This window comes from Schistocerca gregaria, chromosome 5 (genome assembly GCF_023897955.1).
Source record: "Schistocerca gregaria isolate iqSchGreg1 chromosome 5, iqSchGreg1.2, whole genome shotgun sequence".
Taxonomy (NCBI): domain Eukaryota; kingdom Metazoa; phylum Arthropoda; class Insecta; order Orthoptera; family Acrididae; genus Schistocerca; species Schistocerca gregaria.
In genome coordinates, this window is record NC_064924.1 from 614837452 (window position 1) to 614852592 (window position 15141).

Sequence of the window (15141 nt, forward strand, 5' to 3'; positions counted from 1 at the left end):
ATTTCTTAACTAACCGAATATTTGACTGGACGTCTCCACCCACAGCGACCTTCAGCTCTTCTTGATATAATGCGAAGAATTATAATCTTCTTCGCTTGATCCAACCATCTGTTTGGAGCTCTTCCTCTTGGTCTTCAGCCTTTGATTCTTCCTTTCAAGATTGTTTTGTCTGAGTTAACCTCTTCTCTTCTCATAAATGTGTCAGTGGAACTGACACGGGAAGGTAAACATCTTTTGATGCTAAATTCTTCTGTAGTGAAACCATTGGTACTTCTTGCTATCCATGGTACACGTAACACGTTCCACCAAAACCACCTCTCTAAAGCATCGATTGGACTGTCCTCGCCAGCTCCATGCTCCACGAGCCAGAGCTTCGTTGTTTCCGATACTGCCCTGCTCAATGAGATCTTATTAAGTTTAACCACTGAGGTTCGGCCAAGAACGATTCTTCGTTTTGGTTCTTTATAACATTTTCCTTTGTCATTGATCAGAGATCCTATGTTTACGCCATCATTCACGATCACCAGATCCTTCAAGGATCTTTTAATTTGAATTCGATCTAAATCTTGGGGATTAATAACCACCAGTTTGGCTTTTTTCATGTTTATGTGAGAACCGAAACTTAACCTAATAGTTTTCACTGCGGAGATCAGACCCGTAAGTTCCTCCTCACTCCATGCCAAGAGGAAAGTATCATCTGCAAAAAACAGATTATAGATTTTTCTGCCGCCAACTGATGTTCCAGCATACCAGCCATCCAGTGCTGCCCTGATGACGCACTCTGCACAGGTGTTATAGAGCTGTGGTGACAGTATACAGCCTTGTCTGACTCCATTTGTCACATTGAAAAACTCAGAGTATTCATCATCCACCTTTATACAATATTGCAAGGCTTGTGTCCTTCCGAATTACGATCCAAACTTCCTTCGGTCATGCATGCAGTTATGGATTACAAGAAATGTGTTCACAGTTGCCAGTGTAGCTAACTATCATCTGTACAATGGAATGGCGACAATGAAAACGGGTCAATGCATGTTTGAAGGAACTTTGCGTCGTAATTCGTAAGTACACAGGCACTGCAATATCGTATCTATCCGATGACATCGGGCAAGCGACTTTCAAGTTCGACGTCTGACATGTACGAAAATATACATAATGGATGTACGAGCACATGCAGCGGACACATGGATGACGACATATGAAAATTATGGTCTGGGCGTGAGTTGAGGTCGGACGTCGAAATGGTAAGCCGACTGGTCGAGATAATTGGGAAATCTGGGATCAAGTCGAAGTCTGGCACAAATTTTTACTGTCGTCAATTTGTTATAGAGCAGATGATTCTCCATATTCGCAACTGCGAATATATTTCTGTGATCCACCTTTATGGTTGCAGTACGACATATATTCATGGGAGGTGAGAAATAACATCAGCCAAAAACTTTTACACAGTACAATAGATCAAAAATTAAAGACTGTATTTTTCTTGGAGGGGGTACGTCAGTTGCGAAAAATACTTGCCATTCCATTTGTCTTTGTAAAATCCAAATTTAAAGTATGTCCTTAATGCGATTGTAATGGTATAGCATTCATTCATGCACAAGCCCGAAAATGAAGTGCGGCGGACTATTAATAACACGATAAAAATACCTGTGCGAGAGACAAATACTCTGTGTAATTTAAGCATCTCCGTGCGAACTCGATAACAAAGATATACAGACTATATTAAGCTACGGCAAAGATACAATTATTTCATTTTGGACGTTGGAAGAGAGATGTTCTACGTCGGATTGAGAGGAGATTGTTGGAAGCCGCCATTAAGGCAGTAATCTATCTTTTATGGCATCGAAGAAAATAAATACATATAAAAGCACTAAAGGAGTATCAGGTGTGTAGAGTTCATAATCCTTAATCATTTCAAAAGAAATATTCAGTGTGGGTGGTATGATGGTGCAAACCTGCAGTTTTACACGGTTTTGGGATTCGTCGAGAATATTTCTCCGAAGACCTAAATAATTTCACGAAATAAAGTAGTACGCCACATTCCATACACATGCCACAGAATTTCACTTGGCTGCACCGATCGATGTCCGTTAGGCGATAAATTATCTTTAATGATTTCAGGTGGAAAAGTTCCAGCAAGGAGATCTGTTGCTGTAAAACGCACATGGTATTACCGTATTCCTTAACTTAGGAGAACAGTAAGCAATACAGACTTCATAACCACCGCAAACATAATTAAAAGGACTCAAATAAAAGGAGCAAACATTGAAAAGGAATCGCTAAACCAAACCACAAATAAAAATCAATTAATAATAATACGCTATCACATTAATTAAACGCTCATTAAATAATAGACAGAATAAAAATAAGAACTTTAAAATGGTGCAATCTGACTAAGGTATCCTCATCCCGTTTAATTACGTTTTTATTTCTTAATGAAATCTGACCAATGTTTTGTTTATTTCATTAAATGCAATAACTTTTTCTGGTGAAATGGGCTCTGCCTGAAACCAAATAAAATAAAATGAACTACGGCTTTTCAGTACCATCAGGTATAAAACTGAGAAACTGTAAACAAAAACGTACCACAAATATCCCAAACACAAATAGGCGTCAAATGTCCAATAAAAGGCACATGTTACCTAAACTTTACCAGTGACATGAAGACGTGCAGTCGATACATAAAATATCAATAACTTGTTGTTTGTTGTAGACTGAATGTGACAATCATCATAAACTTTATTTTGTCTATATAAATGCGTTCCCTCCTCTTGTTCTTTCATATACTGACCATGCATCAATATGCTGCTGCTGAAATTTAGGTAAATTGCTCCTTTTGTTCGCACTTTGGCGCCTATTTCTGTTTAGTAAATCTGTTGTTATGGTTTTGTTTACCTTTTCTGAGTTTCTAACTCTCACAGACGCCGAAAAGCCAGAAGTGGTAACCAGTTTCGATAAAATATTACGTGATCAAGACTTCTAACTTTGTTATAAAATGCTTGCTGCGTTGGCATTGAAAACTTTCGGAAAAGTACCCTAGAAGTATGCCTAATCGTGGGGCAAAGCGAATGGAATCGGCAGTAGTGGGGATTTATGAACCCCTGGGGGTCATAAATCTATTAGCATAATAATAGGTTAAGGAGAGGGGGTCATAAGTCAGTAAGTTAGCCACTGAATGTATGCAACCTGCCATAACAAAATATGCCACAATGAAGGTTGCCCGCTACTATCAGCTACTGATGCCTAAAGTACTGCAAGTGGGGCACTCATGCTGTGCTCAGTCGTTACACTGTGTGTAGCAAGAAGGTGGCCATACGCTATCAAAATTAAACCAATTTCCTCTTGCTTTTACTACATACGACACAGGTACATAATTTGTAAGAATGTTGTAAATTTAATTGTAAATTAACTTCTAGCATGCCAGGAGAGGATTAGGAAATGTGTTACAAATGTTTGTTCACACTCGTGAACATGTGAGCAGTACCATAGAAACAAACAGCTGAAGGAATTGGTACAATGGCACCAACTGGGATCAGAACCCCAACTGGTGGAATTTACACCACAGTTGGCAATCCCGAAGTGAAGATGCTGGGGAACCATCAACTTGTGGCCTTTCGCCTAAGCCGCCTCCGTGTCTGTCTCCCTCAGCTTTGCTGGAGACAATGAGACAGACTTCCGCCACAACCTCAACTTCCTATTAATCAATACCTCCTTCTCCTTCACCGTCATTAGAATTTTTCAATCTTTGTTAGACGTCTACGTTTATTTTTGGGAATAATAGCAATAAGAAGCTGAAAATCGGTTATTTATAGCGGTTTTAACATCTGGTTATTCTGGAGACAAAAAAAGGGTCTAACCGAAACCCACCATCCATAATTTACCTACATACTGACCATAGTTTATCGTATAGTTATTATTTCTGAAAATTATGGCATGATTGATTTCAGTCAACAGACTTCCTCACTGCCATCCTCGGTCTATAGACTTACTCGAAGCGCCTGGCTCATTGACGGTACTCACAGTCCACGCTGACTTTGATCCTCTTGCTGACGGTGGGCGGCACGCCGTTGGACGCGATGCACAGGTAGGCGCCCATGTCCAGGCGGGAGATGCGCGTCAGCTCCAGCACCTCCCCCTCCCATTCCAGCACTGGAACACGGAGGCCAGCGGTTTGCTTCAGAACACTGTTTCACTTCCAGAGCAAATAACAACTACATCAACCACGTGTAATTTAAGGTTCTCCCAGAGAATAAACAAAAGCGACATTTGTGTAAATAAGTGGGGTTAAGAATAGTCAGCCCTAATTACTGGAACTTTCTGGCAGATTAAAACTATGTGCCGGACCGAGACACGAACTCGGAACCTTTTCCTTTCGCGGGCAAGTGTTCTATCAACTGAGCTACCTAAAGTACTGGGGCAGTAAGAACGGGTAGTGAGTCGTGCTTGGGTAGCGCATTTGGTAGAGCACTTGCCCGCGAAAGACAAAGATCCCGATTTCGAGTCTCGGTCTGGCACGCAGTTTTAATATACCAGTAAGTTTCATATCAGAGCACACTTCGCTGCAGAGTGAATATTTCATTCTGGACACTAAGTACTGATACACATACTTCTGATAGATCTGCATGTACTGGGTGTAACAAAGCTGTACGGCACAAACGACAGGGCACATTCCTCACAGGTAGACAAAGACCCTATGTTATATAAACATGGGCTTGGAATCGCTATGTTTCTGTGTTATAACTCATTTCCTCCAACCCATCAATCATGGGAAATACACGTGAATAGAACGCACCAGTATACTACGTGCACCTCTTTTTCAAAGGAGATGTTCAGTATGCTCTCTGTGGGCACTGATACATTCATCAACCCTCCGTTGTAGTGAATCTCTGATGCGCCGATGTATCCTTGGAGAATTGCGTACGGTTTCGCAGCCTCCAATAAGACGGGCACGGAGACTGAACGTATTATACAGAGATTCCACACATATGAGTTTTTAATGGCCCCACAAATAAAACTCCAGTGAGTTCAGGTCCAGAGAGCGTTGTGACAAGGCAATTGGTCCATCTCTATCCATCCATCTTGCACTGGCACTACAGGCGTCATCAACTGCATGAAGAATTTCCTCCTCCTGTTGCGGCGTGCTCGTCCTTTCAGGCCTCTCCCAGTCGCGAGTATCAGGCTTCAATACCTCAAGTTCAATGGCTTACAAACGATTTTCTGTCGGTACACCTTCGCCCTGTAAATCTCTCCCGGTACAAATGTTGAGCGCGAGCGACACTGCTGTCAGCTAATCTATACATCACAAGGGCGTTTACCATCTCCGCATTTGTGTACACTACCATTGCTCGAGCCAAGTCTATGATTAACTCTGCTCAGTAACGCTGGTGCTTGTAGCGGTCATACAGATCGCTGGAACAGTTGACGTCACCTGTAAACAAGCAATGACGTACGTCGCATGGCAACAGAGGCATCTAAAACAAAACACTGGCGATGCACAACATAACCAGACATTACCACGAGTGCGTGTTCCCTATGATCCTAACATTCTGTTCTTGTGCGTGAGTTGCAACTTGGAAACAGACCGAAGTTCGTATAACATTATTTCTTCGGCTACGTGTGAAGAATGTGTCTTGTAATTTATCCAGTACATTTTTGTTAATCTCTGTGTTTACTTTGAAGAATACCGTTCTGCTAAGAGTTTAACGTATTTGTAACAACTGACATTGTCAAGAAAGAGGTAAGCTCTCTTTCTGTAATTCATTAAAACAAATAATTACAAAAACCTTTCAATACCTAGACGGTATCTGCGTAAAATAATGAAAATAAGGTGACTAGACTGTAACAACTAACTTCAGACCTGAAAACAAGCAAAAAATATCGGAAATCACCTTAGAAAAGCGTCTTAACATATACATACACTACTGCTCTTCTAAAAAGCGCCTTAACAGCGATGGTAAAAACTAACATATAAAAAAGAACTTACATCACACTCTACTTTGTGATGTTGCTCGACAGTAATTTTGTGCTCTTAGCCTATCAATACCAAACTATTTTCCATAATGTGTACCCCAAAAGTAGGGAAGGGTGTGTACTTTATGCCCACCACATATTTTTTTAACATAGAATTTTGTTAATTGTCATTAAATCTTTTTACAACACGCTTTTCAAATGGGCGCTGAAGTGTAAATAGTGTTCAGAAGCTAAAAATGTCTTTTAGAACAATGTTACCAATACAAAAGCGTTTTCTTCAACAAAAGAGCTGTACTTTATGACAACCTCAAACAAATTTTAAAGAATACACATTTAGTTAACAGTCTTTGATATGTATTCATCACATACTTCTCAAGGATATACTGATGTGTAAAGAGGGCCCTGGACCTCAGAATATGAATATCACATTTCTTGGGAAAAGTGACTGCCACTGCTAGTTCATTAATTTTTAGGTTACGTTTTACTGATAATTTAAAACAGTTACGGAATGTAATAGAGGAAATCATTAAAATCAATAACAAGCTTTTTCAAAATTTTGAAATATAAGGTACGTGGCTAGATAACGATATTTTAGAATGCTGGTCATTTATTACCCCAACTTCTGCTTGCTATTGCGAGGGTTAATGTAATAAACTATGCTTAAACAAAATGCGGGTTGAATGCGAACTGGGTTTAGCAGTAGTAACCATCATGCTGTGACATTCGTTCGTGTAGAAAGCAACACAAGGAAGAAAAATTTGTGAGCAGCAAAATACTATATACGTGTAGAATTACACAACTACAAATATCTTAGCAACAAAACTTTTTTCGCCTTACTAGATAATCTTTAAAAAATTAAAATATATCTAGGAGACAACACAATGTTATGAACCTGCCATTGACACTAAAACGTCAACATGTCACACATGGAATACATATACTACATAAAATACCTTTGATAAATGAACACAAGTTTCCAGTGTTACACCGAAACCTTTTTTAATAACATTCCACAGTTTTACGAGACGCAGATTATACTAACACGTTGTATCAGAAAAATCATATTAATCTTTAACTTACAACTGTATGAAAGGCAAGTTCAGCAAAGAAATGCTACTTTGCAACGATACAAAAACAAAGAAAAGATCAACACCTGTACGAAAAGAACGAACAAAAATGTAATAAATAGTCCAAAATCAAATCTAAAATTATTGATTTGATTTATACTGATACAGCCGATTTGTACATCCTGCGTCTCGTAAGAATATGATAGGTTGTTAAATTTTTCTGTGTAACACTGCAAACTTGTGTTCCTTCCACATGACTGTTTCATTGGTCATTTGTTCCAAACGTGAAATGTTGGCGTTTTGCTACGGATGATAGGTTCTTAACTTACGACTGTTGACTTCTTTTATTTCGAAATGTTTAAGATTGTTTAGTATGTGTAAAAAATTAATGGTAAGATTTTTTTTATTTCTGAAGGTTTACGACCAGGCTGACCTTAGAAATTCCAGTTTTGTACTTAAGCACTTAACTAATCACATTAGCGAATGAAATGTGAAAAGAAATGCTTTTTTAAAAAAAATTGTCTTGCCTAAATCGTTTTATTGCAACTCTAAGAAGCAACTGTATCATCCTCTTATATAACAGTTTAGTATTTGTTTAGACTTTCCTCAATAAGTGGTTTCTGAAGTTTGAAAACTGCCTTGTTTTGGGAATCAGCTTAGGTACATTTTTTCTTATCAGATTCAGAGATTATTACTTTACTTGGAACGAGGTTAATATTTGCAGATAATTTGTGGATAATTATCTTTCGACTCTGTTGATACATTCTGCAACATGTATACTCCGCAAGCCATTTTGGCGTCTGTAGCAGGGGTACTTACTGACTTCTGTCACTACTCCCCTTTCCTTTTCCAGTCGCCAATAATCTGCTGAAGAGCAGTTCCTGGTAAGCCTCTTTGTAAGCTGAAATCTAATTTTATTTACATGGCCCTTCCGGAAGATACACATAGGAGGAAGCAATGTATTGGCTGGCTCTTCCAGAAACGTACTCTTTCGGAATTTCACCAGAAAACCACGCCGCGATGCAGAAAGCCTCTCTTGTAGCGTGTGTCACTGGAGCTGCCGAAGCGTCTTCGTACACTTCCTCGCTTACTAACTGAACCCGTAACAAATCACAGTCTCCTTTTTGGCTTTCCTCTATTTCTTGTTTTGACCCTATCTGGTACGGATCGGAGTCTGACGAGCAATGTTAGAGTACTGATCCAACAAGGATTTTGTAAACCACCTCACATGAGTTTGGACTGCAGTTCCTGGAGATTCTAACAATGAATCGTAGTTTGACAACTGCCTTACCTGCGATTACTTTTACCTGGCCGTTCCATTTAAAACCGCTTCGTACGTATACTACTTCATATTTAATGTATGAGACTCTCGCCAGTGCTTGTTCTGGAATGGCGTAATCGTACCATATTTGACTCCCCGCCTATTCATGCGCAGTACGTTACATATGGTTACGTTCAGTGTCATTACAACATATCGCAAAATCGCAAACAGAAAATGGCACTGACTGAGTAACTGCCTAACTACTACTTTACTGCTGCTTTTGTCTTCTTGGTTCACTTTCTGGTGACATCAGCAAGTCGAAAATGTTCTACATAATTTCGGCATTTCAAATAATTATACTTATACACAATGCTTGAGTATAATGCATCTTGGAAGTTGTCGACCGAGGTATTACTTTACCACTTCGTGATGCAGATTATGAAAATGCCTGGAAAAGATTGTACTGAAAAATAAGGAAACTCATTAACAGTGTAGGGGAAAATAATTAGAATAACTCTTGCAAAACTGGAGTCAAAAACAATCGTTCACATAAAGGAGGTAACTAGTGACGGGCAGGGGAATACATGCACCCCCCCCCCCCCCCCCACACACACACACACTTCTCGAATAGAACCCGTAGCTTTCCCCACTGTTCTGGTGAAGATGTCAGAAGAAGTCCAGAACATGAACTACTAACAAATACACTCAGAGACATTTGTTGCGAAATCTCAAAATCATTACGTTGATCACCACCGCAATTGAAAATGTCAGACAGCTCTGGATTTCAGAATGTTTCAGTGCCATTGTGCCTTATATTGGCGATGTTTCTCCTCTTATTACCAGCCAATGTCAAATATTACTCAAATGTGAACTCAGAAATTTTTCATGTCTATGCTAACATTGCCTTCCTGAGAGCAACACATGTACATTTCTCAAATCAAATACATGCCCTCAGTTAAGTACGTAGCAGGTAGTTTATTATAAAGTGGCAGCATTAGTTTGTTTGGTAATCAATAAACACAGTTTTGAGTATTATTTTGTAAAAATTGTACGTAGTTTCACCAATCCCCCAGCTTTTACTAAAATAATTTTGATATACCCTCCATTTTCCCAACTCACATAATGGATTCGCGCGTGTGAGGTACTCGGAACAAATTCCCTTAAATCATCTACTTCCTTCTGTAATTCGCACTTGACGCGAGAGAATCTATTATTTTTATTTCAGTACGATGATCGTTTTCTCCGTTTAGGTGGGAGTCAACAACTTATTGTCGTGTTCAGAGGAGACAGTTCGTTGTCAAAACTACGTAAGAAATTTCTACTCAAAGCAAAACGCCGTTGTTTAGGTGACTGTGACCTCAGTTCGCTTATCATATCCGTGTCACTGTGTCCCGTGTTTCGCGTTAATACAAAACGACCTCTCCTTCTTTGTACTATGTAGACACTTTCCGTCAATCCTGCTTAGCAATGATCCTCAACCACGGAGCAGATCTTTTGAAGAGAACGGCCAAACATAGTGTAACCAGTCTCTTTAGTAGATATGTTGCATCTGCTAACTGCTGTACTGTCAATAACAGACAAGCAGAATGGTATTGCTCTTTCTGGACCGCACAGTGTGTTTTTCCAGCATTGAAAACAAATCACTAGTGATTTGCATTGCCCACATACGGAGGTTAGGCGTCATCGAAGTGGTGGGAAATTTAAAAATTGCGGGAAATTTTAAAAAAAATCAACGATCAAGATCGAAAAAAATTCAAGAAATGGTGCAAAATTAAGAAACAGAAAGAAACAGAAGATTTTCGTGGCGGAAAAATTAAAAATTGCTAAGAAATTAAGAAAAAATACAGCCAGCCTGGGTTATACTATATACACTACGTCCCATCCCTCGGCTTCCTTTCCAACCAATCAGAGCATACTATTATCATAATGTACAAAATGGCAAAAAATATGTAGCACAGAAGTACATAGCATCCACTTGAAAGTGAAAGATATTCATTACTTCCCTAAAAACCTAAAGTATTTGCATACGCTTCTGTATTTAATCAGCATAATATAAGTATGATTTTAAAAATGACACCAAGATCAAAGACAGGCATTATTTCTGGGAAAGTTAAACATATTTACATACCATCGGCGTAATATTAAAATGGCACTTAAACAATGTCATGTTGCTTTATTTCTGAAAGTTATTTACATACCTCTAGTGTGACGTTCCGTTATTTGCTTAAAATTGTGTACATGTATATATCTCTAGTGTAATATTGAAATGTTATGTAAAATTGGTGTCAAGTTAAAAGATATACATTATTTATTAAAAAAATGGTGTAACGTATTTGCGTCTGAACTGCATGTGTCAAAGACTGTACTCCTTAAACACACATGATCGGTCACATACATAGCAACAGTTTGTTTCTTCTCGGTCTGTCTGTCTGTCTCTCTCTCTCTCTCTCTCTCACACACACACACACACACACACACACACACACACACACACACACGCTGCATTATATACCACGTCTCTCTTGTCTCCCTCAATGAGACCCTAGCACTTTGTATTTCAGCCCTCCTTAAAGTTAAAGAGCCAGGCAGAATGCAACCCCACATTGGATGTGCTCAAAATGCCCGAACGACCTGATTTTTTTTACTAAAAAACTATGTTCATAGTACTTCCACAACTAAAATAAATCATCAAAACACGTACATTTAAAGCAATATATGAACTGCAAAAAATGACTCCAAAAATAGTGTCAACTGGGTTTCCATTACTGGTACAAAAATGGTTTGTAGAGTGGCCCGCTTGTCACATGTGCCAATTTCATTACAAGCTGTACGTCATTCACTAAGGATTGTCAGAAGTAAATAGTTGAAAATCAATGTTTGCTTATAAAACGAAATTAACGAATTAATAATTCATAGTGTGTGTGTGTGTGTGTGTGTGTGTGTGTGTGTGTGTGTGTGAGAGAGAGAGAGAGAGAGAGAGAGAGATATGATTACTTTATTTGATTGAGATTACATGTGTCAGGAATGCCGTATTAGTCGAATGTAAGTCAGAGACAAATATCTTAAGCAATTTTAGCACACAAAGTGTACATCTTCGATCTAGCACCATTTTTATGCATCGTGTAAATATTACATTAAGTCTTGTTCAGAAAAGTCTGCAGTATACTGCTACACCCATTTTCAGTAAGCTACCACAAGAACTCAAAAATCATAGTAATAATCCATGCGCGTTCAAATCAAAACTGAAGAGTTTCCCTATGGGTACTCGTTCCATTCTGTCGAGGTTGTCTTTCAAAAATTAATCTGATTCCTATGTTATATTGTTGATTGCGTTTCCTTATACTCATGGCTTGACATTAGGGTTCATAAACATTTTATTTTATCTGTTATTACTTTATGTTGTGACCTTGGAAATTTGCTCCTCAATTTGGTCCTACGGAAATAGATGTGTAAATAAATAAAATAAAAAGAAAGCGACCGCAGAAGTTGTCACGTAATCATTGTTCTGGATATAAATGATGATGATATACGAGGGTCACTCCAAAAGAAATGCACACTATTTTTGTAAAAATAGAGTTTCCATTCTGCATGTATAAAAGTTTTACAGTGTGCAGATACATCCTTCCCGCTTGTTTTCAAACTTAGTTCAACCAGTTCCCGTGAGTGGCGCAGTCACAACATGTCTTCAAGATGGCTGCTACACTTGATGTTCGTCAGAAGGAACGTGCTGTCATAGAATTCCTGTGCTGTAAAACGAGACAGTTAGAAACATCCACAAGAGGTTGAAAAAGGTGTATGGAGATGCTGCTGTCGATCGCAGTACAGTTAGTCGGTGGGCAAGCAAATTACGTGACGAAAGTGGACACGGAAATATTGAGGATAGTGCTCGCAGGGGCAGGTCTCGTACTGCACACACTCCAGACAGTGTGCAGAGAGTTAACGAATTGGTGACTGCTGACAGACGCATCACAGTGAACGAATTGTTGCGCTACGTTGGGATGGGGGAAGGAAATGTTTGCAGGATACTGAAAGTGTTGGCGTTAAAAAACGTTTGTGGCAGGTGGGTTCCCAGGATGTTGACAATGGCTCACAAAGAAACAAGAAAAACGGCATGTAGCGAACGTTTGGAAGAGTACGAGAAGGCGGAGACTCCTGGTTCCATGTGACTATCATCTCTTTGAGAAACTGAAAGACTCTCTTCGTGGAAGAAGGTTTGAAGATGATAAAGATGATGACTCCCTTGTGCACGCTGCCAAACAGTGACTCCAACAGGTTGGTCCAGTATTTTACCGTGCGGGTATACAGGCGCTGGTTCCAAGATGGCGTAAGGCAGTTGAGAGGGGTGGAAATTATGTGGAGAAATGAAAATATTGTTCCTAACGGATGTATCTACACGCTGTAAAATTTTCAAACATGTAGAATAAAAGATGGATTAAAAAATAGTGTGTTTTTCTTTTGGAGTGACCCTCGTATTAGCACATGACGAAACGCTGATCTTAGAGCTATTTTCTCCACATTACAGGAAAGGTAATGTCACGTAGTACTTGACAGTGAAACGACTGACGGAAACCTTCCTCATTGAAAATATGTGGTACTTAGGTAGCTACTTCGACTACATATGCATGCATTCTCTGCAATCTAGTACAATTAATAAATCAGGATACAGTACACAGAAGTAACAGGTGGGGTGATGACATGGCGGAGGGGAACAGGTAGACTGCTAGCGAAGGTACTACAGTAATATGGTAACAGGAGGTGCTCGTGTTCCAACGGGCACGGCGCGGTCCTCACCGGAGAGCGACTTGTTGATGGCGATCTTGGAGCCGTCGTCGCGCTTCCACTTGACGCTGGGCGGCGGCGACCCGCTGGCGTGGCACGTCAGAGTGACGTCAGCGCCCTCGCGGACGATCACGTCAGAGCTGCTCAGCGAGTCGTCGATGTTGGGCGGCACTGCAACACCACCAGCCACGATCACCACCAACAGGCCCAAAGATCACCACTACACATATCTACGTCTAGCATGCTTGATCTACATCTACGTCATGGTAGAGTGCACTTCTTACTACTGCTAATTTTTCCCCTCTCTTGTTTCATTCACAAACCGGGCAAGGGGAAAAGAGTTTCAGTATGTCTCAGTAAGAGTCCAAGTCTGTCTTCCCACAGAGAATTGGATTTTTACAGGAACCGGTCGATGGATGGTGTCAATAAATCGTACAACAAATAAATGACGAAAAGTAGCACAAAAAAGGGGTGTAGAAAAATGCATTTCATTTAACGATGTAATTTTAAGGTGAGCGTCAAAACAAATCAAAGCAAAATTGCACACATTGTAATTCTTAGACCTAGAACAGTTAAATTAATATAAATTTCAAATTGTACTTTACAGAAATAAACATTTGACCCACAGAATGGCACACATAGATGTCGAAACATGTCTGGGTGAATACAAACCTTAAAAAAAGTGTTTTCATGGGGCTGCTTTTCAAAACAACCGAATTTTAAATCGCAAACAGAGAAGAACATCAGCTTCAAACCTTAGTAAAGCGAGTGACAATCTATCTACCTTTAAACTCTCTCAACAGTATATGTGTTACAGGACTGTGACCTTATATCACTGTGATATATCACTGACTGGCAATTGTGGTGGTTTCTATTCAGGCTGGTCCGTTACCATATTTGTGGATTACACTTTATGTATTTTTGATAATCTTACTGATACATTTTATTCAGATACTATTATATGCCGCTCACATTCATTAGTTATGGCAACCCTTTTGTCTCGCCTCCCCCCTTCCCCCCAGGAAAAATTAGACATTTGGTGTGATACTCTTTAATAGGGTAGCTTAGCGATTATTCAGAATTGTCTGCTAGCATGTGTGTACACGATCCTTTTGTATATCTTAATAATTTTATTGTTACCTTTTATTTTCATACCATTATAAAAGAGTCATATTGTTAAGTTGCATTTTATCTTCATGTCCTCCGTAAAACATGAGATGTTACATGTATACGACAACGAGCAAGGTGGCGCAGTGGTTCGCACACTGGTTTCGCATTCGATACGACGACGATTGAAGAATATAATAAATGCAATCCTAAAGAAAGCAGATGTTGACAGATGTGAAAATTACCGAACTATCAGTTTAATAAGCCACAGCTGCAAAATACTAACACGAGTTCTTTACAGACGAATGGAAAAACTAGTAGAAGCCGACCTCGGGGAAGATCAGTTTGGATTCCGTAGAAACACTGGAACACGTGAGGCAATACTGACCTTACGACTTATCTTAGAAGAAAGATTAAGGAAAGACAAACCTACTTTTGTAGAATTTGTAGACTTAGAGAACTCTTTTGACAATGTTGACTGGAATACTCTCTTTCAAATTCTAAAGGTGGCAGCGGTAAAATACAGGGAGCGAAAGGCTATTTACAATTTGTACAGAAATCAGATGGCAGTTATAAGAGTCGAGGGGCATGAAAGGGAAGCAGTGGTTGGGAAGGGAGTGAGACAGGGTTGTAGCCTCTCCCCAATGTTATTCAATCTGTATATTGAGCAAGCAGTAAAGGAAACAAAAGAAAAATTCGGAGTAGGTATTAAAATCCATGAACAAGAAACAAAAAATTTGAGGTTCGCCGATGACATTGTAATTCTGTCAGAGACAGCAAAGGACTTGGAAGAGCAGCTGAACGGAATGGACAGTGTCTTGAAAGGAGGATATAAGATGAACATCAACAAAAGCAAAACGAGGATAATGGAATGTAGTCGAATTAAGTCAGGTGATGCTGAGGGAATAAGATTAGGAAATGAGACACTTAAAGTAGTAAAGGAGTTTTGCTATTTGT

At 39.4% G+C, this 15141-nt stretch overlaps 1 protein-coding gene across 4 annotated transcripts in view; it reads right to left on the minus strand.

Moving 5' to 3' along the window:
* Nucleotides 1–15141, minus strand: part of LOC126272138 (lachesin-like) — a 1905511-nt gene that overhangs the window by 372461 nt on the left and 1517909 nt on the right. For all 4 annotated transcript variants that reach the window (XM_049974749.1, XM_049974748.1, XM_049974747.1 and 1 more), the window contains exons 4-5: nucleotides 13090–13248; nucleotides 4021–4149 (exon numbers count right to left, since the gene is read on the minus strand). In XM_049974749.1, coding sequence (XP_049830706.1) covers nucleotides 4021–4149; nucleotides 13090–13248 — 288 coding nt within the window. The remainder of the gene's footprint in view (nucleotides 1–4020; nucleotides 4150–13089; nucleotides 13249–15141) is intronic.